Genomic DNA, 23,802 nt, shown 5'->3' with positions numbered 1-23,802 from the left:
TTCCCCAAAGGCCATACCTATGTGCGCTATTGTTTTTCATTACTAGAGGCATATATGGTTAAAATTTTAAAGAAATATCTTCATAAATAAGGAAGTTGACACTTACTGCGCAGTTGATATTGCGCGTCCTGCGCATGCGCTTATTAATCTGATATTTACAATATGCAATACGTTTGCTTTTTTGCATCTTTGGTTAAAATTCCAAAGAAATATCTCCATAAATAAAAAAGTTGGCATTGCGGTGCGCCTGCGCAGTTCAATCGTCAAGATTTTCCTTGACTCAGGTGCCAGAACGATACGCTACCGAATGCAAAAAGAACGAACTAAATATCTTGAAAACTGTAGGAGTAGTTAAGGCCTCGGACAGACGGACGGACAGAGAAAGTGGCTGCAATAGCGCACCCAACTTCGTTGGAAAATGCGCTAAAAAAGTATACAAAGTCTCACCTACAATTACATACATAATATTATTATGCCATTATCAAGCAAACATAACTCGCTTTTTATTTTAGTAGTGAGTTAGTGAAGAAACTCTGCTTTTCTTAGTAAAAAGTTAAAAGATACACCATTCAACTATCGCCGAGAATATATATAATAAAAAATAGTGAGCCTTGACACTTCACTTTACTGACTGGTTTATACTGTTGTCACTAGGCATAGGCAGTTTAGTTTCAGTTAAATTACACAACGCCGGAAGGAACATAGTGTCGATAGAGAAAAAAATGTACCGGAAGCAACATCCCGTTGACAGTAAAAAATGTGCGGGACGCTACATCGTAATGGATGGATGGATTGCGGATTCCCGCAGTCTTTTACTAGAAATATCAAATTTGCTTACTACCACCAACTACCACGGGTGGTCCTCGGGGTGGTCAATAAAGGATTGACGTCGAGTCGCCTTTGGAAGTTCAAGTTAAACATGATTTCCCAAGAAAACAAAAATTCCAAAGGTGACTCGAAAGCAACTCTTTTTTGATCGCATAGTATTATTAAGAGGAAAATATGCTCTCGTCACATGTTTGTATAATGACTTTTTAACTTGATAGTTTAATAGGTTTTAAGCTCGGTTTTAAGCGCGCAAAAATTTAAGCAAATTTTAATTTGGTTCGAGAGGGTGTATTATCCCGAATCATAATTTCTTCGTAAAGAACGCATGGCTTAATCACTAACGCTCGTTTAATGTGCACTAAACAGACAATTGACAAAAACAAGTTGTAAATCAGCATATGCATATGATGAAAGCGCATTTTTGGTAATTGCACAGATCGGTATTTTATTAGCAAAATTTCAAATTATAGATCTCATGAGTAGTCTAACTCAAAATAGACTAGAGCCTGCACATCTACACTATAGCAGAAAGCTTTTAGTGAAAATTTGCTAGCTATTGTAATTGCTGAGATCTCAGTCGGACAGCCAGCCAGCCAGTCACAGTCAGCCATAACGAATATAATAGCATATTTTCTTTTAAAAAAATGGGCTAAAAATGTGTGAAGTTGTAAAATTTCGAGTTATGTCAAAGTTACGTTAAAATTTGGAGTCGAGTCAAAATTTTGAGGCTACTACAGGCAGAAAAATGAGTTGTCACACGAAACTTTACTATGTTTTTAAAATGCCGAATAAGACCCTTTCAGACCTCAAACAAAAACGTTAATTACTTGCCGAATTATTCTGGGAATTTTCAGTACCTACATTCAAATCGGCGATGTATGGCACTATGACTAACGCCAAAAACAAATAATTCATCCGGGGTGAGGAGACGGGGAGCAAACAAATGTACACATTAGGCACTCGCAATAAAATCTATAATGTTTTATATTAATGACCCTGTCACAATTTAAAAACGAACTAAAAGCTCTTTGGTCGCGCCCCATCATGCTATTCAGACATTAGCTCATACGGCAACTACTGGCTCGCCCAATCCTCAAAGGGTATTTGTTTGTAATAAAAATTAACATGTGCGACAGTCCACGGAAAGGAGACAGGATAAACCCAAGCGTCACAAACCCCTTGCGCGGGAAATCAATTTCTGTGCCGTTTCGCATCCATCAATAAATAGGTAATATCACAAAGGAAAGGCTTGCAAAATTAGCGAACTTACCAGAGAGCTAAAATTTCAGCAACGCGACCGGTGGCGGCGTTTTCACTTCGACTCGTAAGACGTTAACCGCGTGACATTTGTATTTGTAATTCAAAATTTAGAATTAAAAAGGGTTGCCATAGTTCCACGAAGTGTTCTAAGTGCATCAAACTAACGCACGCGCTAATACTATATGAACGGGCATTCAAAGTATGCATCAGAAGGTACAATATTAATTTATTGGCGTACAATTTTAGGTTTAATTGCTTTAAAGCGAACAAAAATCTAGTATTTATGGTGCGCGTAATTGCAGTCGGATTATTAATAATTGAAAAAAGAGTACTTATTATACCTATACCCTCGTGAATGCAATGCATAGTTGTAAATTTCTTTTTTCTATAACGAATTAACAATTAAACAAGTTCTTTTAAAACCTGTAATTTTGAGACTTTACTGCAACTTCTCTTTTAGTATGTCCATTTTGGAGGACATTATTATCCTCAATGACCAAGCTAAATGTTTAAAATGAATGTACGAAAATTTGCCTCCGAAAAATTCGCCTCGAATATTCACAAGAGAAGTTCGCTCACGGGAAGAATCGCCCCGGATTGTATACCCCAAATAATAGTCGCCCGTGTAAAACTCGTCCACAGGGAAACTACGCTCCCTGCAGATTCGTCTCCAGCTCTATTGCACTATATCCGCTCGGTAGGAATTTATGTATGTACGTAATTATTTATGAGTTTATAACGGTGTATGGGTTTTCGGTTCAAAACTTTCGTGCTCCGCGTCCCATTTTTAATAACAATTCACTTCTACTTCAAACTTTTAAAATGACAATTTAACATTTGTGCAATTGGCGCCGACTTCTCTCGTCAAAATATTTACCTTGGTTTCGTTTACTTGTGACATAAAAATCATGCCTTGCCTTTAGGCACTCTTAACAAAGTTTAAGAGCATTAATGCCCTTTTGCACCGATAAATTTAAGCCGAGCTTAGCTTAAGCGTAGCTTAAAATTGATAGCAACCATTGCGAAAATAATCGTTGTCATGGATTTTAAGCTACGCTTAATAAGCTAAGCTCCGCTTAAATTTATCGGTGGAAACGGCCATTTTAAAAGTGTAAGAACAGTTTTAAATATCTTTAAGAGCATTATGGAAATTTTAAAGTCTTTTAGCATCCTCCAAAGTATTTTAGAGCCTTTAATAAAATTCAGAAAACAGTTCTCAGGTTCTCCAAGATCATATGAAAACTTTTTAGAACCGTTAAAAGACACGAGTCTTATAAAATCTTTAATAGCATTTTCAAGATTTTAAGAGTCTTTAAAAGTTTTTAATAGTCTCCAAGAGCCCTGTAGATGTGTTCGTCTTTAAATACCTTTAAGAGGGTTCGTTCGAGTATACAATAGCCTCCGAATTTTATAGTGGCCTTTAAGGCCTCTAATAGACCTTAAAGTCCATAAAAATGTTGAAGAGTTGTTGAATCATCTTTAAAACCAATTAAGTTTTAAGTGTCTCTACACAAATTTACGCCTTCAAAGGATTTACGAGCGTTTAAGGACCGCAAACAGTTTCAAATAACATTCAAAATCCTCGAAGAGTTTATAAAAGCCCTCTAAAGTCTTGTAAAGTTGAATTTAAGAATGTTTGAGAGTCTTTAAGAATCTTTAAGAACTTCCAAAATCATTGAAGAACTTGTAAAAAATGGGTGAAATTAATTTAAAATATTATTATTTTTTAAGAGCGTTTAACAGTACCCAAAGATTTTTACAAACCTTGATGACTCGTAAGGCACTATTAAAAACCTGTAAGGTCATTTGAGAGCTCTTGAAAAATCTCAAGAGTAAAGTGGGTATTAGGATAATTTATCAATTAGACAATCGTTGTTCCGTTTGTAAAAAGTAAATTTCAATGGAAATGTGCGAGAAATTTAAAGAAAATATGGGGACATAAATTCTGTGGGGGTAGGTAACCACTTTGGAAATGTGATATGTACAGTAGAGAAATATCAGGGAAATGAACCAGAAGTGTAGAGAAAATGTGGAAATGACATAAAAATGAGGAATGTGGTCAGATACAAAAAAACTATTAGGAAATTTCATGAAAATGCAGAAATTTTTGGGAAATCTGATGTCAATGTGAGAACAATAGTACCGTGTGTAACAGGTAGTCGCTTTAGAACTAAAAAGTGAATTATCGAAGTTATATTTTGGTAAGCATAGGAACATTAGAACACAGGGAACATGAACAGAGATATATATGGCGATAACGAACCATATCGTATTGAGAAACGTACTGCGGCAGCGCAGTTGCCACGATCTCTTGGGACCTAAACGTTCTGCTCCGTTGTGCGAAAAGTCGAGCACGTGACAGAAATGCGGGTTTCCTATTACTAGTTTAAAAGGGTACGCGGGTCGCGATTGATTCGTTCAGAAAATAGGGTCCGTTTCGGTATTTCTACCGGGCTAGATTCAAATAGCGAAGGAGTGTGCACTATGAAGATGCGGTGCACCATAATAGAAATGTCACGAAAATAAAGCATAAGTGTAGAAAATGTCGAAAAAATGTAAGGAAATGTCGTGGAAATGAGCAACGTGGGGGGATGCTCAGAGCAGTGCAAGTCCTACCAAAAAAAGGAATTAATTCACAATTCAAAAAGGAATTCTTCATAAGCCTTCTTGTGACGTGTTTGTGGCGTCGTTGACGTGATTCTATAGACATAGCTTTCTTTAGTGCACTGTAACGTGTTACGTGATCTTGTCCAAGAAACAAGGAAAGTGCGGGAATCGCCAAGTAATACAATAATTTCAATATGTAAATAAAAATTTATGTCTAAACACTAATAATTACAATATCGAGACTATATATTATTTAAAAAATGCATGTTATAAATTACTGGTAGGTACACACCTACAGTATACCTGAAATCAAACATTTCAAAATGACCCCAAAAAGTGCAAATGTATGAATTATGTCGAACTTTGAGCAGTCTTACAACTTGAGACGAGAGAATGAGCGATTATTGAATTTTGAGACGTACTCTCAGGTACAAAATCAAATACAATAATAAATTAAACAAATATAGTAAACGAGCTACTGGGTATGGCTATACGTTACCATTGCGTATTAATATGACCATTGTATATATATAATAATAATATATTTATCTTTCCTGATAGCGTTGACTATTGTGGCCATCAATAGCTATGTTGGTAAGCACCTATGAATTACATACTATACCTAGATTGTGAGTGTGTGAATTTTTATTTTATTTTTTATTTTTATTTTTTTTAGAACCCTACATAACTTCACCAGACACAGACACTAATCGTTACTTGATTTTAATCCGTGCGATTAGTTAACCAGGCTAGACCTGAGTTCTCACAAGAAACACCGACCATAATAATAATAAGTGCCATTTGTTAGACTTATAAAATAAACATAAAGCAATATAAAACGGTAAAAAAATAGTATATTGAAAGACAAGTGTTACAATGCGATCTATTGTAATACGACTATCTTGTGGCACGAGTGGCAACGCGAAGCGTAGCCACGAGGGCGAAGTTCAGATGTTCAGCATGAACATGTGATACATCTGAAATGTATTACAATTACAAGTAGGCCTAGGTGTGGATTGCTGGAATCAAATTGTTCGTGCCCATCAGTTTCTCACTTACGAAATTAAGAATTTTACCAAAAATGTACAATAAATTCTATAGTTTTGAAAACTGCACAAGAATCAGTGCAAAACACCACAGTAAAACTTTAATAATTAATAAAACCTAATTTTTAGAATAAAACTCATTTGGGCAGCATAGTTGTCAGCATTGAACCTAATTTCTAATAATATAGGTACAATGGTACTGTGGTAAGTAGCTATTCTTGATATTAAAACGTATTTCATTGATAAGCGAAATAGTAAAGATGCTTTCGATTTAGAGTAAAACTTTCATCCCATCCCATAATAGGTGTAGGTAGGCACCGCACCATAATCAAAGAGTCGACGCATTGTTCTTCCATGACCTAAGACATTCCTTTGCTTATTTACCTACATAGATCAAACAAAAGTTCACATTTATTATGGTTTTATACTAACTACAAAAACTTATTTTATCAATGGGTGCAATGGGTAAGTAGGTATATCTACATCAAAAATGATAAGATTACAGTGATTATTTGATATGTTATTTAGTTTCAATAGCGCAATTCGCGTGTGTATAGTAAGATAAGAATGTCATATCTACTTCGCTGAATAACGAGTTGCTCTATGCGTGTGGATAACATGAATCACAATTAAGTATCAACAAATAAATCACACATTTCAATAAGCAATGTTTATTTTTTAAAAAGGCCCACTTTAGGATAAACGCATGATTTTATGATATCATGCACTCAGGCAGGAAAGTAAACAAATATTCTACTAATGATACCACAATAAGTAATGGTAAGTGTGTGCAATTTGATATGATCAAATTAGCATTAGAATCGGTCCTAAATTTTACTCTTGCGGAACACCGCGCCGAGCGATATTAATTTTTTACAGCTTGAATCGTTTCATAGCTTATGTAAATTAGTTCACCTACTCTCAAAATCTAATAAACATCTAAAAAAAAGTATATATGATCAAGTACTATGTTAGACACCAGTCGCTCTAAAATTAAACGTGAGATGAAAATTAAATTAATTTAATTAACACATTTAATAGGATGTGGTCAGTTGTCGGCCATTTTCTTATTGATAAGGATGAAATGGGTACTGTACCAACTGTATGCACCCAATCAACGATTGCGGTCGAGCTTATCGCGATAAAAATAGTAAGTGCAGTAATTATTTTTTGAACAATGGATACCTATATAATACCCAAAGATTAAGATTAGTACCTACTTCGTTTTTAACGCATTTTCCAACTAAGTTGAATGCAATATTGCGGCCCTTTTTTCTCTGTCCGAGGCCTTAACTACTCCTACAGTTTTCAGTATATTTAGTTCGTTCTTTTTGAATTCGATAGCTTATAGCTTTCTAGTATAGGCATATCGCATATTACTCAGCTCGCATTCGGAAACCAGATTTTTAATGCGGCTGATACACAATAGCACTGGTCCTTGAACTCGTACAAATCGATTGGCGAAAGTTTGACATCGCCCTCTCTTGTCGTTCTCGAGCTAGACGAGGGACAGGCGGATAGACAGACAGGTCGACAAACAGATAGACAAACGGACAAAACCATCACATAAGGAAGTGTTTTCTTTCGAAAAATTCCCCTAAATATGAGACGTGCGTATGCGTAGATTGCGCAATGCCAACTTTCTTGTTATTATGGAGGCATATTTTTGAAATTTTAACCATAGATGCCTCAAGTAAAAAAACATAGGGCACATCGGTAGGTATGTCCTTTTGGGAAGTACTGATCAATGCATGGAAAATTCGCTAAAGCTTAGGGTGAAAACCTTTTTACTTGCTTTTCACATACGCAAACCTGATCCTCGACCAAAGTTGTATCAAAACCGCTTGGATGAAGAAAGAACCGAACAAAGTAATCGCTTATTAAAATGTCTTGATCGAAATGAAACTGAGAATTCTACTTTAAATAAAGGTAAGTTCAGTGTCGCTCCGCTCCTCCTCTAAACAATTGTCTTCAAACGGTAAAAATCCCTTACCGTTCTCCATACTTAATATACTATAAGGACCGTGCTTTTGAGAGTCTTTAAGAGTGTTTGAATTTCGGCCCTTGAAGTGGATGTAAGACCCTTACGGAGCTTCTATGAAACATACACCTACAGGTGTCGAAGAGTCCCCAAGATCCGCCAACTTTAATACCGTCTAATGGTTTTTAAAATCCTTTAGGATCCTTCAAAGTCATGTCATTCGGTTTTCAACTGCTTTTATGAGCCCTTAACCAGTTATAATAGTCTTCCAGGATCTTAAAGGGCCTTTTCGGGCGTTTAAGCCCAATAGGAGTTTTGAAAAATTTGGATCTGTCGGTTCTTTACGGTCTCGCTTGATTCTGTAATCTTTGAACCCTTTAAGAACTTTCTCAAAGCTTTTAAAAACATTAGCTTTGCGCCGACTATTTTAAGCTGAGCTTAGCTTAAGCGTGTCTTAAAATCCATGACAAGGACAACCATTGTCACAATACTCGTTGCCATGGATTTTAAGCTACGCTTCGCTTCGCTTAAATTTGTCAGTGCAAACCCTAGACCAAGGTGCAAACCTTAGACCAAGGTGCAAACGGCCATTAAGTCTATCAAATAAATCAGCTCCCAGATATTTCAAAAAAAGTGGTTGTATCCAACAAGTTTACAAAAAGATACAGGGTGATTCCTATAGTACCTGCCACCGTTTGGGAGCGTGTAGGTGGTGCGTAGGGGAGTATTTTGATATAGGACACTTGGGGTCGGAAATCTAAAATAAGGGTGTCAGAGCCAAATTTACCTTCTGGAATTTCGCGCCTGTAGGTAGGCAACCCAACCGGCCGGCGGTGCACACGGATTGGCAAATGGTAACGCACGAGCTGCACGACGAGCGTACGCTGAGCGGTATCCAAACCGTCAGTTACCCTGCAGACAGGTCTTTCAAGAAGTTCACTTCCGACTCTGCGAGACAGGGCAATTGCAGGTAAGCTGACGGAGGCTTAACTTCACACACAGATTCGTGATGCACATCGATACTTGGGTCATTTAAGCACCCATTTCGAAAAGTTTGTTTGTTTACACCGACCTCCTCCTATTTCGCAGCCTGGGGGACAACCTACTGGGGCCTTACATCCTCCCTCCGCGTCTAAATGCCCATAATTACCTGATTTTCCTGCGCGAGGTGCTACCAGAACTTTTAATGGATGTTCCAGTTAACTTGTACTGGGACCACTGGTTCCAACACGATGGGTGCCCTGCTCACTACGGGCGGCAGGTGAGGGAACACTTGGACCAAACCTATCCGGACAGATGGATCGGCCGTGGAGGTGCGGTGGAGTGGCCTGCCCGCTCGCCCGACATCACCCAATTAGATTTTTACTTGTGGGGTGTGATGGAAGCGCACGTCTACGAGACTCCCGTCGAATCCGAAGAGGACTTAATTGCGCGCGTCGTCATGGCCGGAGAGGCTGTTCGCCAAGACATAGGAGTCTTCACGCGAATTCGAGGGGAGTGGTTGGCTAGATGTAGGAAGTGCATTGAGAACAACGGTGGCCACGTTGAACACTTGTAAACGTTATTGCTTTTGACTGTCGTTTTCCCTCCTTCCCTCCCATGTCGCTTCCTCGCGCTAACCCGCTCTGCATCGCTCCGCGCGAAACGTCGGTCGGTTGGGTTGCCTACATACAGGCGTGAAATTCCAGAAGATAAATTTGGTTCTGGCGCCCTTATTTTGGATTTCCGACCCCAAGTGTCCTATATGAAAAGACTTCCCCTAGGCACCCCCTATACGCTCCCAAACGGTGGCAGGTACTATAGGAATCACCCTGTATATGGAACTTGCTCTACTCTACTTCTCTAGAAGTAACCCATTTTACATCACCCTAATAAATAAAAAAACACCGTGAAATCTCAAACCCTCAAAAAGATGGACGAAATCCATGTAGGTTTTTCAGAATACCGTGTTTTTAGAATACCCACAATTGTAAATCTTTAAAATCTTATGAATACAAATATAAAATCGTTTGCGTTCGGATATTTTAACAATCATCATAGAATATCCTTTTAAAATCTCTTTAGTCTGCTGATCACTACAATTCTACAAGTATATTCTTAGAATCTTTCTCGAATCTAGAATCTTCTCGCAGTCTGTGCATCGTCTTAAATCATCGGTAGGATATTCTTATGATCTTCAGAACCGCTACATCCTTCGGACAATCGGACTTATTATAGTAGTATCGTTTGAAAGTATTCGCAGCCAGTCAAGGTTAATTATGGGAAATATCGTCTGGCAATTACAATGCATTTGGTGTTGAAAAGTAATAAACGAGTTCGCACTTATTGTCCAAGCAGCTGAGCTGGCTGAGCAACTTTTGATGGAAATTTTAAGGGGAAGTCGTAACGAAAGAGAAATCTATCAGAATATCTGTACTTTTCGTTTTTTAGTGTAATTTTTTGGTGATACCGATACGTCTACGTTACAGGCTCAAAATTGACCTGCTAGTACTTCATTATGCTTTTGTATGCTTTTTGTATGACCTTCAAAAGGCTGTTGTCGTTCTTGCAGTCATGCAATAACCTTGACAAGATGTGGTTTTATCTCGTCCACACAACTACCCACTGGCCACTACCCTCGACATTAATAGCACATGAACCTCCAATTTCATGTACTGCAATTACGCGAACGACCACGGATCAATATTAATACACTATTCCCTCAAATCAACCACTTCTATGGCCGAGTTGGCCGGGGATCGTGGGAAAAGGACGTTTCCTGTGCTGCTAAAAATAATCCCGATAAAAAAGCACAGCATTTCTTCCCAATGAAAATTATAACATGCAATGATAGCAAAAAATTATTTACCTCCCCGAGTGCTAAACGGTATTTTTTCTTTTTTCGCATATTTTTATAAGTGCGACGCCGTTGATTTGCGTTCCTGACGGTTCCCAACATAACGAGTTCGTAATTTAAACAAATACGTGAGTAAAATTGAAATAAATTCCAAATACCTGTCACAGGAATTTGTTAGTAAAATTGCCACTAACTTCTCTCTTTGCTTTAGTGAGAAAGACGGGAGAGAATAATTCGCGTACTCTCAATCCCTTTGAACTAATAGCACTAGGGAACAACTATACACAATTCTCATGACAAGTTGACAACTGTGCATTGTTAACACTCGTGTTGCGCTTAAATAGTAATGTATGGGTGGGGGAAATTATTGCCATTTTTGGTAGAAAATATAAAAATACAAGGGCAAGACGATTCAGAGCACCGATATGGTTTAGCCTTAAGAGTTCCGAAACGCTGTACCTATAATAATTATCTGGATTTAAAGCGAAACTTCGACTTAAAAATCGGGTGAAGATATTAACAGTGTTTGGTGCGACAAGTGGTTAGCTGATTTTAGTAATAAAACCATTGATAAAACAAATGTTAAACCATATCGGTGCTCTGCATCGCAGTACATAATGTATTATCAAATTGGGCATAAGGTGAAGTCATAGTATACTGCGAATCAGACCAGGGCTGCTCTGAATAATAGTACAGAATGCCAATACGCTTCCGGGAGTTTTCGGCTAGGAGGACTATGATTTTCGGATTCAGCGGATCTTTTTACTACACTTGATTTCGTTGAGTGAAATGACAACACCCAGTCCAATCTGCCCAAACCGTAATTTGACTGATCGCGTGGCATTTGACGTCACTTGCATTCGTCCAATAGTGATGCGTTTCGCAAATTTGAATTTCGTTTGCTTTTTTTGTACTTTTGAATTAACATTTTTTGCAATTAAAAGCAAACTAAATAAGAAAGTAATGGTTTAAGTATAATGCCAGGACAATAAATATTCGCGGGAGAAAGAATCAAGTAAATTTAAACCACATGCATATTCCCTATTGGGAAAATCAACACGCAAAAAAGATTGACATTGTAATGGTTCCAGCGCCGAATGGGGTAAACGGAATTAAGTGAAAATCCAAGATCTCCCCATAAAATGTAATGAAGTAAAGTTTACAAAAATTGTAGTACACGACATGTTTCCGAACGAACTCGTTCCATTTTCAAGTGTTAAATAAAGAGGATTTATCAATCAATACATCTCATTTGAGAACAAACGCCTTCTTGTAATTACACCTTCTGTAGCGTTTATGTCAAGGCAGCGACGAAGAAACGCCAAAGCAAACACGACAATGCGTGACGCCGTGCGGCTGATCCCACACGAATTCCCGCCGGAAAAGTTACACTTCAACGTTGCCATTTTCGATAGTGTATGGTTGGTTGCCTAAGTGGCAGTTAGCATCCGATTATCTTACTTTTGTCGGTGATCTTACATTGTATGGATATTGTATAAGAAACTTTTTGGTATCAATAACCATTGTATAGAAGAACGTAGTAGTGTGTAAAAAGGAACATCGCTACTTAATATTAAATACACTATTAACTGAACTGACTTTATTCCAATCGGAACGTCAATACCTATACTTACACACCGCAAAACCTACGCATTTTACGAAATATCTACATAATATAGTACCTATACGAAAGTAACTTTCTCGAGAAATGTTAACTGCCCGAAATAGGATTTGTAACAGTAGGTACTTTATATAGGTACCTACACATATCAGACGAAACTAGTATTACTAGTCTGGGCCCTCCTAATATAAATAAGCACTATACCTAGGTAATAAATCGCAGTTAAGACAGTAGAATGTAAGTAATTTCCATAAAAAACGTCTTTGAATCTTATCAGGCTCTCAGCTCAGGCATAACTATTACGGTGATTTTGTTTTAAGACTGACCATAGGATTTTAGATGTTAATTTTTTAACCCCCTGTTATACCTTTTTTTCTGTGAAAATTACAAACCCTTAGCGCTGTTATTTTATTGAATATTGACGCTTTCTGGTTATTTTGTTATGAAAATAACTTTCTTCCTTGTGAAAGTTTGTTGAATCGTTACAAACGTCAGATCAAAATTACAAATGACAGATGATGTTGTGTTCGGGGTTCCACTGCTCCTATACCCGGTGCAGTTGCCTCCGAGGTTCGAATAATGCACTGCGGTGGTTCAACAGGAAATGTTATCGCACAAATTAACAGAATTGACAACGACGTATATTTTATGTAATTCAAATTCAAAATTAATTATCTCGTTACTAACTCTACCGTAACTTAGTAACTGCTACAAAATACAACAGATGAAATTTCATCCTACTAAAAATTTCCTTACTTGTAGATATTAAATTGGAATTACATACTTCAATAGTTTATCGGTCTCCACAAGTTTACCTACTACAAAACTGGATTGAATATTTTCCTGAAGACAAAAGGTAACAGGAGGGGTTGAAAAATTAGCATGTACCTACCGATCCTATGGCCAGTCTTAAAAAAAACTCATTGTATACTAATACCTATACAGATCAATTTTACTATATTTTACGATAATTGCTAATACAATGCAAGATGAAGGTCGTTTGCTTGTATAAAACTTGGGATTTTATAAATTTGCTCATGTTTTTTTTTAACATCGTTCAAAATATTAGCTCTAGGACAAAACCGGCCAATCCTAATTATTGATAAATATTTTAAATTTTTGAACATGTGTTCTGATTGTGCGCATTTATATAAGCGGGAGGATCATACACAGAAATTAATTTTTAGTTCTGTGGAATCGTAGCCGCCATAGCGACGGCGCCAGAGGGGGGCCTGGGTGGGCACGTGCCCAATCTGTTAAGCAGAGTGCCCAACTGCCCCTGCCTCAAATTTGGACTTTTTTTAAAATTTGTTTTAGAGAATAATCGAATAAGTAAATGTTTAGTTACGGTATGCCAATTTTTTTTATTTGCTGAAGAATCTACAATGTTGGTGCCCACCTTAAGAAGATTGGGACCAATTGGCGCCCACCTATTTCAGAAACACTGCCGCCGTCGCTGAGCCGCCAATAGTTACTTTCGGCAAAGAGTCTTTCGGATATGGTGTGGAGACATACCCCTACGAATAGGCAACTCACCTTACAGCGAATAAGTAAATTCAAAATTTCCATGAATTTATGGCAAAGCCACAAGATGTAGGAAACTAAACATTGTCGCTAACTGCGATACAATCATTGCCATTAGTTCACTAAGCTGGTTTCGATGGTTATCAACGCGCAATAAAGTAAACCTTTGTTCTATTACCTACCTATTTCTTAGAGCCTTTTTCACACTATAGGGCACAACGGCAACGGCATCATGGTGGCTACATTGCCTAGAATTGATTCAGTTGGAGCCTAGCAAACTGAGCCTTTGTGGCCCGACTAGCAGCGCTTCCAAGAATGCGGTGGGTGGGGTATGCGATTTTTGGTAACATCACAAAACATTTTAATGTGTCTTGTTTAAACATGTTTTGATGTATTTGTTCACCAAGAAATGGAGGCGACCACCATTTTGTTAACGACGTGTTTAGTGCACACAACACAATTGTAAGCTCTTTGTTAAATTTTATTTTGCTAATCGTTAACCTTTTCCCAGTGGTCCCACTGAGGAAGGACAGCAAAATGCGACCGAAAATTTGGATTACCAATTAATAAAAATACTAAACAAAGTCTGACTTATGAGCCTACTCACCCTACAAACCTTCACTTCCACAGGAATAAAGTTGCTTTTCATTGATATCCAGATTTCTTTGGTAACTTGTCTTACAATCTTCCCAATAGTGGTTTGTCCAAGACGATCGTGTAGAACACTTTCCAAATAACTGAAAACAAAACCAACACCTGGATTAAGATTACCTACATAAAATTAATGTACCTATAAGTACAATATACATACACGCATAATATGTATAACACAATACTATGATATACGTACGTTAGGGGTGCGCTCAATTGATCGCGTATAAGGATCGAGTAAATGAGATTTGATTAAAAAAAAAGTCACATAAATATATAGTAGAAAGTTCATGAAAAACCGACTTAAGAATTGTTTTTTAATGCGTAATCAAATGTTTCCGAATTTTTTAAATATATTTGTAAGAGTTATTATCGCAACGCTTTCATGTGGTGTAAAACATATTTTCTCAAAAAAACAACTTCGAATTGGTACCGCAAGAATTGTACCGCAGTGCCTTAAGTGATATGACCTGAGGCGGAAGACGGTCGTTTTTAGCATAGGTACTCGGATACGCCAAAGTGGAACTCCATCGGTTAAAATTTTGACCACTCTCGTCCAGTGGATTTCGAGCTAGCTACACTACTACCTATTACTCGGAAACTCACCATAAGTCAAAAATTCCATCGCTTGATCTCAGAATTTGGGATCTCAGCATAGAGGTAACACAAGGACTTGAAGAGTTATTGTTATTTAAAGGTTTCAAACACGTAAAAAGTGAACATAGATAGTGGTATAAATAGCCAATAGGTACGTAATAACTTCCAAGTATACCTACAGATAAGTACCAAACCGTACCAAATTAAAGCATAAAAAATAATTGTAGGTGCTTATCGAGTTGTATACATGCCCAGCGTTCCGAACTTCATCGCAAAAACGATATTGTAAGGAATTCTGGGCTGGACCATGTAGATCGTTGGCGTTTATCCACTGATAGGATGTTCGTCACATGCCCTGCCCTCCCACCTCTAATTACAAAAACAATATCCTAAGGAATTCTGGGTTGGACCGTGCAGAAATCTTATTTTTTATTCAATGAAAGAATGACATGAACAACATTGAAGGAACCTAGCAACGGTCAGAAACATGCCAAGATTTTACTAAAGAATGAATAGATACAGGTCTCCTACTGGAACCTGTTGATTGAAAAGTCACCTCCAGAATGTGGACCTCGAAGTAGATAGACTTATTAGCAAGGAGAAACTACCTCTACTCTGTATATACTGTCACTGATGTGAAGCGGGAATGCTACAAGATGCTGTTCCTGGAGAATTCTAGATTTTTTCAAAGATATTACATCCTACAGAAGTAAAATGAGATTAAAACTAAAGGGTACAATACTTCTCAAAGCCACGGTACAGGGATCTTTTATAGGAGACCCCACTTCTGAAATAAGAATACTAATAATGTGCCCACCAAAAACAGAATTTTATTTTTAACACAAAATCATCAAATTCAGAATTTAAACACAATTAGGTAGAACTTAATATTAGCAACTTTAGATCTACAATTAAACCACTTAATTTTTTTTCAATTTCGAAATGGCATGATCAGAAATGAAGCACATGCGCTGAAGGGAACCAATCTCGTCAGGTTTTGCCTGGCGTATGCTTAAACCGTGCATTACACTTGGACCAACCATACGTCCGACACATCTGCAAACTGAGCATTGCAAACATAATTGACTACAATTAGCTATTACCTCAAAATTTGACCAACGAAAAAATTTTCAATGTCAATATGGTCATTTACATAATGGACAACTTGTAATATCGGGCCCTTTTTGTCACGCAACAACATTACTTTTTGCAAACGCACTGTACCTTCCTGTATTGATACGATCGCGCCTGAAAAGTGAACACTCAGTGTTTGTACATATCGCAATACCATAGAAATACTTATAACTTCGTAGAAACAGAAGTAGTTTCTGTACAGCCTGTGCCATTTCACAATTTTTTCGGGAGTTCCGGTAAAGATACGTATATTTTCGTTGCCTTTTTTCTGTAGGTACGAATGCATTGTAAGATTGCTAAGGAATAAATTGATACTTACAAGAAGAGCTGTGGTGTCTACGTTGGTTTTTATAGCCGAGTTTGGTTTATTATCTGACTCTTGGTTGTTGCTAAGTGTGTTAGTAACAAAATTAGAGGGCCCCGGCTCCTGAATTACAGCATGGCTGGTACTTGGAAGATGTTGTCTATCGACTGAAGCATTCCCATAATTGAAGTTTATCGGTTGGAATGGACGCCTGTGTAGTGCATCGTTCAACTGCCTGTTGGAGCTTGATGTTGTGTTCATCAACTCGAAGGCTTGCACCTGAACAACGAATACGAAAAATGAGATTTAATATAAAAGCATTTTAATAAACCTGATTCATGTGTCCTCCGTTAGGATTGTATGAGATTGCGTTAATGCTTGGCATAGCAGGATTCGGGCTGTGGATTCCATTACTATTAGCGACTGCGTAGTTGTACGAAGACTTGTTGTTAATTGCGCGAGAATGAAACCTACGGATTATAAATCATTAATTTTGGGATCAAATAAAAATAGTAATACATTTTTTCTGAAAATATTCAAATTAATATGGTTAGGTTCTTCTCAAATAACAGTTGAATGCGCGTGCGCACGGATCGACAGATCAGGGCCGTACGTACTTGCATTTTGCAAACAATCATTGAAGTGCCCTTTCCCAGCCTCCTCGTAAATTATAATTTGCAGAAAGAATTTCATAGTAAGATAATTGTAGATTCGAGCGTGCAATTGATTGAAATCATCTATAAATATAACTATAAATGACCGTCAAATTATTTTGAAGGGACGTTATGATTTTATTAAATAGTTTCCCCCTTAAAAGTCACCTCCTTTCTTGAATAGTTATACCTATCTTATATATACCTAATTTTAAAAAATCTTCCAAGTGTTCTTTAGCAACTCGCAACTGGCAACTGGTTAAATATCTTCGATTTGCATAAAAATTTGGATTTAGGTTCTTCAAATATGAAGCTGTCGTTGGTTGGTTGTTATTTTTTAAGAGGTAAAACGATCGCTGTTTACAAATAAGTAATTACAAAATTGTGGATTCAAGCTATGTAACCGAAATCTTAGTAAAATACATTAAATAAACAATTAAGGTATGTATGTACCTACAATGTTTAATTTAATACACAAATGCAGATCGAAATCTCCAATTGTAAATCGGAATCTACAGTTGTAGATCGTAATCTACAATTGTAAATTGAATCTACAATTTGTTGGATGAAATTGCAACAATCAAAGCATAAAATTTGTTTTTTTGTGTGGCCCTTCTACGCCTTCGTATAATCTTTACATTTCCTTCATGTACCTATCTTTCTGATTTGAAATTGTAGCGGCACCCCCCGCCTCCATTTGGGGCAGAGTACCTACTTTAATTTCCGAATCAGGTAATGTCATCTTACTGACGAGTTTTGTATTAAATTTTACCAGAAATCGAATTTTAATATAAAATTTCAATTTTTATATAGAACTTTTGATTAATGTCAATCTGTCAGTGATGACAGGAGTCATTATAGACATCTTAGCAATGTCACAGATGTGGCCGGTAATGGGACAGTGTGTAGTAGGTTAAGACTACTAACTAAAATAAATAAATAAATTATGCAACAGCGATGTCTTTTACAATAAACCTCATGTGCCATCTCTAGACCTAATAATTTGATAGGTACGTACCTACCTATACACTTGGTGTTGCTGTTGGACATTTGTCCAGTATCTGACAAAATATACACAGTATAGTGTAAATATCGGGGTCGAATTTAAAATTGCTTTGCCCGAGATTTCTCCCGAGAATATTCGGTTTATTCAATCGAGGTTTCAATGCACCACCTTGCGTACTAAATCACGAAAAAATGAAAAAAAATCTGATCTACCAATCTTATCAGGTATTAAATTAAGCGAATAACCGTGTTAGTCTTTATCAAATCTGAACAGCGATGCTAACACGCTATATATAGCTAATGCGGCATGCTCTACATACTTATAAGTTATAATAGATACTTAGTTGTATTTTACTATATTTGCTATGCTTCTGTGCATCTTAATTATGTTGTCGAAATTTACGCTGCTGTTTTGCTCCGTATTAAATCCAAACGGACCCGTGCATAGAGCATATTCGAGCAGTTGCATCATGCAGGTAATAGAAAATCAATTTGTAGAATCAAACACGCTGTTAACAATTTTAACAACCCGTAATCTGTCAACTAAAGCCTATGGAATACAAGATCGGATTATACGAGAGATTAATTCCAGAGTACGGTGGATGATCGAAATCATAAGTGGTGCGCGGTTGGAGTTTAATTCTACGGAAGTTTGTGCCAATTGCCCACTGAAAAAAGGAGCATTACCTATCATAACGAGGCAGTTTCAGCTGCTGTACAAAGCGACTTATTGCGTCGTCGTGGTTGATACTCACAAGCAGTTTGAAACGGTTTTTAGATACTTTTTGGATTCCAATTCGCACAACTATCACACATATTTTCTGGTGTACGTTTCGGACATAAGGTTCGAATACGCCAAGATGGCGGAGAGCATATTGAAATTCTTGTGGAGGCACAATGTATTCAATTCGGCTGTGGTGGTACCTCGGGATAGCCTGAGGGTGTGTACCATATATGGTTTAAATGTATACGCACCTGCTCTGGTATGTGGCAAAAATCCCCAACTGGTCGAGCTGGATACGTGCATTAATGGAGAAGTGGCAAATAATAACACTCTCTTTGGGAATAAGTTACCCAAAACGTATGGTAACTGTTCAGTGCCAACAATTGCAATGAAATACCCTCCGTTTGTGGTCGACGAATCGCGAGGCTTCGAGATTAACATTCTAAAAGAAATCGGCAAAATCTTGGACATTCGGTTTAACATCAAAATGATAAATACCGCTGTCGATTGGGGCATTCGTCTAGGACACAATAATTGGTCTGGGCCTTTAGCAACAGTCTACAAAGAATCGGCGATCGCCGTTGGCAACATTCTTCCTCATCCAAACTACGACGCGGACTTTGACCTGTCAATCGAGTACTTTCGAGAGCGTATGGCATGGGTAGTACCAACGGCCCATCCAATTCCGAGATGGCAAAACATCTTTGTTATCTTCACTTATGAATTGTGGCTTGTATGCGCCTGCTTTTACATTGTAGCCTCAGTTCTTTTGTATGCCACGTCAAGATTTGTTGAAGAAGTTTTGTGCTACCAGCATTTAAGTACGAATTTCCTCTTTTGTTTGGAGATAATACTAGCGGTTGCCGTACCCAAGCAACCAAAGTCGTACGTTACTCGATCGGTATTCATTTCCATTGCGATTTATGGCATATTGATCACGGTAATGTATCAGGCGTTGCTCATGAGCCATCTGCTAAACCCTGTGTACGAAAAGGAACTTTCATCCCTGCAAGACATAATCGATTCCAAAATTGGAATTGGTGGAGTTCGAAGGTACAAGGAATTCTTCAACAGGAGCGATGATAAAGTTTCTACGTATATCCACGACAGGTTTGAAACATATAACGAAACAAACGATACCGCCTTGAACTGGCTTTTAACAGTTGCAAATGATCGCGATACGTGCACCATATCGAGCCATTTTTATGTGAAGTACATGATAGGAGACAAAGGCTCAGTATTCTTCAATAAGTGGGGGGATGAAAAAATAGTGATGTTGAAACAACTGGTTTTCACCTATCCAGTACGTATGATAGTACCAAGAGGCTTTCCACTGGGTATCACATTCGATAAAGTTATATGGAAACTGATGAATGGTGGAATCGTGAGGAAGTGGGCCAAAAAGTACGAGCAGCGCTCACGCCACGACTCCGAAGAAACGGACGACACCGTGCTGACAGTATTTCATTTACAAGGAGCTTTTTTACTTTTATCTTATGGATACTTATTCGCAGTCTGTGCGTTTCTTTCGGAACTGGTAGTTTATTACAAAATTGCAAAGTTTGGCGAGCACCATAACTAACGCTATAATTACTATATATATCACATGCGGATGTAAAAATAGCTTATTCATAGTAGCTAGTATAATAAGCACGCAGACTAAAAATAGAGAACCCTCGTATATTTGTAGTAGCAATGTAATTCAACTTAGTGTATTAGTACGGCAATCTAATGAGACAAAAATGAAAGCGTCTACGCAACTTTACCATTTACTGCAAACGATCGGGGTGGTTAGATACAGGTAGGATGGTGTAGTGACGCAAAATTTGCAACTTACGTTTACAGTGGGAAAAAGAACATTTATGGTCTTCACCCACTGATAATCTCCGCAGCTGTGATAACCGCAACAATTATATTAGCGGATTTAATACGAAAATTATTAAACGTCATCTTAAAAGAGACAATAGCCAAGGAAATTATTTTGGAATTTTTGGCAACAGCAGAACTGTGTGCTTGCTGTTTTGAACTGATTGTTGGTAAGTTTTATCTAGCATTTTTATCGGATTCTAAGTAAGAAATAGTTGCAGATAATTATGGAGTGTTAACCTATGGGTTTTTTCTTTTTTTGTTGACACTATGGTGGTCATCTGTATGGGAAGATGCAACCGCGTGTCCATATTCTCTAGTAGAAGAATTTTTAGATGGCTACAAAACTCTCAGCACTACTTTGATATTAATTGCATCTCAAGTGTTGGGAGGACTTGCTGTGTACAGCTACGTTCAAAGTATATGGAAAATTCAACTTGCGGAAACCCACATAGGATTATTAGGACAAGAATGTGTCGCAGATTTAGCGGTAAGTGCACCTATGACAAAAATGAGATGCACTCCACTCTTTATTCCTATCAGATGATACGTTGATTTACTGTTTAAAGCACGGGCCAAATTAATTCAACAAAACTTTTAAAGAGCTGCATCCGGTCTAACTCGTATTTAAGCCAGATACTTTAAGGGATTACACGATTGATGGACCACTGAGTTAGCGACCACGGGCATCACTGCATCTTTTGCGCAACGAAATCCATCGCAACGTGGCGAAACAAAAAGTTGCGTTGGGTGCTCGTGCTAGATCAGTATTCTATTAACCAGCGTTGACTCCACCATCGGTGAGGTCTTGTCGGGGCTACCATATTCCCTTTGTCGATACCCATTTCCGAAGTCCCGTTCACCCGCAAATTGCGTGCGAAGTTTTTACAAACAAATTTCCAAAAATGCACTTAAAAGGCACTCTAAATATTGAATCGATTAGGCTCAACTTTTGTCATTGCGTATTATATAGCTAAAATTATGCCTAGTTTGAATTTCATGCCATTCGGTTCATAACTAACGGAGATGTCAAAAGGGATGTTTTGACCTAAATTGCCAATTCACAAACTCCAACCTTCAAATTTGATAAAGAAGCCACCTGCAAAATTTCATCGTAATCGGTCCATCGGTTCTTTTTTAAATCGATGGACGTGACGCCATCGAGCGAGCGAGCGCGGATCTGACGATTTGGAGAAAGCAAAAGCGTCTCGCTTAACAACTCTACGCTAAATCTGGAAAAACAATCTGTATGTACAAATAACAAATGTCGGGTAATTTTCTTACATTTTTACCTTTATAACAAAATGGGAAAAAATTTAATCAAATGAGACACTTAACCACAACTTTTTTTCCATTACAGTTTTTGTTTAAATTTATTTTATATGTAATTAAAATAGTAAATACTATACTAAAGTATTATATTAATATTTTATTATAATAATGCTTATTTTGTACTTCTTTTTTGGTTGTAATTTTATGGAAATTTTGAGGAAACAAATAAATAATTAAAGAAATATTTAATAGTGATGAAGATTGTCAAGTATCGTCTTTTCTCTTCTACCATTGTTTATTCGTGAATAAACAAAGCTTTTACCTATAGAAGCTGCTCAAATATGTTACTATAGTCATACTTGCAATTTTGGTCCCGAACATCGCTTATCAAGACATGTGCAATTGAAAAACTCCTGCACCTACTATATCGATACTCAATAAATAAATTGATAACGATAATAAAGGGGTTAATGTACCTATATCGGTCGCAGATAATATATTTTAAATAGATTCAAACATTTTTCGTTCTATTATGTTCATTTACATATTTGCTACAATTTACATGAAGTAAATTTTAGGTACCTTTTGAATATGGTGCGGCCATTGAGGGAATCGCAACATTTCTATGCAGACTAGTTTCAAGAATTTTAGGTGAAACAAGCTTAAGGTGTGCTCACGTGCTCGACGCTTTCTTCGCTACTTTGTTGGTGTTGGCCGGTGCGTATCTTATCAATTAAACTAAAATTTTCATTTCATTTTCAATTTCAGCTTTCAATTTTTCCGGTGGATATTTCAATCCCGCATTGGCGACCTCTTTGAAGTTTGGCTGCAAAGGAAACACTTTTCAAGAGCACATGATTGTTTACTGGTTAGGGGCTACTTTAGGTGCAGTAGCTTCGCTTTACTTCTTCAAATTACCCTTCGTGCAGAGAAGATTGGATAAATTTAAAGAGAAGTACGATTAACCTGTTGTAACTATTTTTATTTTCTCGATATCCATTTCGTTAAACTAATTGTTGTAATTTTTCAAAGTTGTAAAACTAATAAAAAATAATACATTACTTAATGTGATAAAAGTGTGTCTCGCTTTGGAAACAAATAAAATTAAAACCACCAAAGAGGTATGGTTCAAGTCGCAGCCCACATGGGCCATATAAATCACCACCAACTGCCTTACAGAACATATTACTATTTGCCACCAGCAAACATACCAAAAAACATAGTAGGTACCTATACCTACACACAAATGCAAAGAAAACTATCCCTATTTCTATGATGTGGCTTGTAGGCCGGTCCATTATAACCCACAGCAGGTAAATCAAATGTTTCTTTCGACAAGGACATTTTAAAAGCTGATGGCAGAAAAAACCTCTGCTTTGTTTCTCCTAATAGTCTTGATGCCGGCCCTTTCCATTTGCGAGCTCTGTGGCTGTTAGAAAGGTAATAGGAATCTTTTCCTAGGACGAAGATTACATTTTTTTGTAAACACAGGGAGCGGCTAGGCACGCCTCTATTTAAATATAATACCTAAGGTATATGCCTCTATTTATGTCTAGCGCCGAACAAAAAAGAAAGAAGAAAATTCCAGGATGGCCTTTCTGAAATAAACTGTACATGAAGGCTCACAAACCTCAGCGGACTACTAGTTGTAGTCATATGATCAACTTAGAATAGCTTTTATTAATACCAACTATCCACTAGGTAAGCTTAGAGCTAATCAGGATACATTGCCAAACCTCCGAGACAATTCTTAACCGGCAGTTAAGCCTCGAACTATTATATACTATTTTCACACTGATTCTGTCAGGTCAAGTTTCTATAACAGGGTGTAAAGTAGATTTGTCTATAAACTGGCTAGATCACCTGTTCCTTTTATTCTGTGACAATGCAAAA

The 23,802-nt window shown here is 37.3% G+C and overlaps 4 protein-coding genes across 6 annotated transcripts in view; 2 read left to right on the top strand and 2 right to left on the bottom strand.

Moving 5' to 3' along the window:
- LOC116178026 overlaps positions 1–10,853 on the bottom strand; it is a 62,261-nt gene extending 51,408 nt beyond the window's left edge. For 2 of the 3 annotated variants that reach the window (XM_031497278.1, XM_031497282.1), the window contains exon 1: positions 10,717–10,853. Coding sequence is in view for 1 of the 3 variants with exons in the window: in XM_031497276.1 (XP_031353136.1) it covers positions 10,571–10,660 (90 nt within the window). In the remaining 2 variants the exon portion in view is untranslated. Of the gene's footprint in view, positions 1–10,570; positions 10,696–10,716 lie in introns of those variants that run through there. The other variant, XM_031497276.1, reaches the window with a different exon arrangement.
- Positions 10,854–15,768: 4,915 nt separating this feature from the next.
- Positions 15,769–16,955, bottom strand: LOC116179237. Its single transcript, XM_031498975.1, has 6 exons — positions 16,909–16,955; positions 16,721–16,859; positions 16,405–16,668; positions 16,251–16,353; positions 16,055–16,199; positions 15,769–16,007 (listed from the first exon to the last, which is right to left on the bottom strand). Coding segments are annotated over exons 1-6 (789 nt in total). The 5' UTR covers positions 16,911–16,955; the 3' UTR covers positions 15,769–15,871.
- Positions 16,956–18,416: 1,461 nt separating this feature from the next.
- On the top strand, positions 18,417–20,353 carry LOC116178281. The gene has a single exon (XM_031497740.1). The coding sequence runs from the start codon at positions 18,434–18,436 to the stop codon at positions 20,351–20,353; it is 1,920 nt and encodes a 639-aa protein (XP_031353600.1). The 5' UTR covers positions 18,417–18,433.
- Positions 20,354–20,405: 52 nt separating this feature from the next.
- LOC116179708 (aquaporin-11) lies at positions 20,406–22,963 on the top strand. The gene is made up of 5 exons (XM_031499526.1): positions 20,406–20,572; positions 20,617–20,807; positions 20,853–21,127; positions 22,488–22,626; positions 22,678–22,963. The coding sequence occupies exons 1-5, from the start codon at positions 20,514–20,516 to the stop codon at positions 22,872–22,874; spliced, it is 861 nt and encodes a 286-aa protein (XP_031355386.1). The 5' UTR covers positions 20,406–20,513; the 3' UTR covers positions 22,875–22,963.
- Positions 22,964–23,802: the final 839 nt, after the last annotated feature.

This window comes from Photinus pyralis, unplaced genomic scaffold (assembly GCF_008802855.1).
Source record: "Photinus pyralis isolate 1611_PpyrPB1 unplaced genomic scaffold, Ppyr1.3 Ppyr1.4_LG8, whole genome shotgun sequence".
NCBI lineage: Eukaryota > Metazoa > Arthropoda > Insecta > Coleoptera > Lampyridae > Photinus > Photinus pyralis.
This window is presented reverse-complemented; position numbering and strand designations above follow the sequence as displayed.

Bases quoted from the DNA above. Each gene is read 5' to 3' on its own strand.
- LOC116179237 (XM_031498975.1), bottom strand. The intron at 16,669-16,720 runs GTTTATTAAAAT...TTCGTTGTTCAG, and splicing joins ACGGAGGACACATGAATCAG to GTGCAAGCCTTCGAGTTGAT. The intron at 16,354-16,404 runs GTAAGTATCAAT...TCGTACCTACAG, and splicing joins TAGACACCACAGCTCTTCTT to AAAAAAGGCAACGAAAATAT.
- LOC116178281 (XM_031497740.1), top strand. From the start codon at position 18,434: ATGTTGTCGAAATTTACGCTGCTGTTTTGCTCCGTATTAAATCCAAAC.
- LOC116179708 (XM_031499526.1), top strand. From the start codon at position 20,514: ATGAAAGCGTCTACGCAACTTTACCATTTACTGCAAACGATCGGGGTG. The intron at 20,808-20,852 runs GTAAGTTTTATC...AGTAAGAAATAG, and splicing joins CTGTTTTGAACTGATTGTTG to TTGCAGATAATTATGGAGTG. The intron at 21,128-22,487 runs GTAAGTGCACCT...AGTAAATTTTAG, and splicing joins AATGTGTCGCAGATTTAGCG to GTACCTTTTGAATATGGTGC.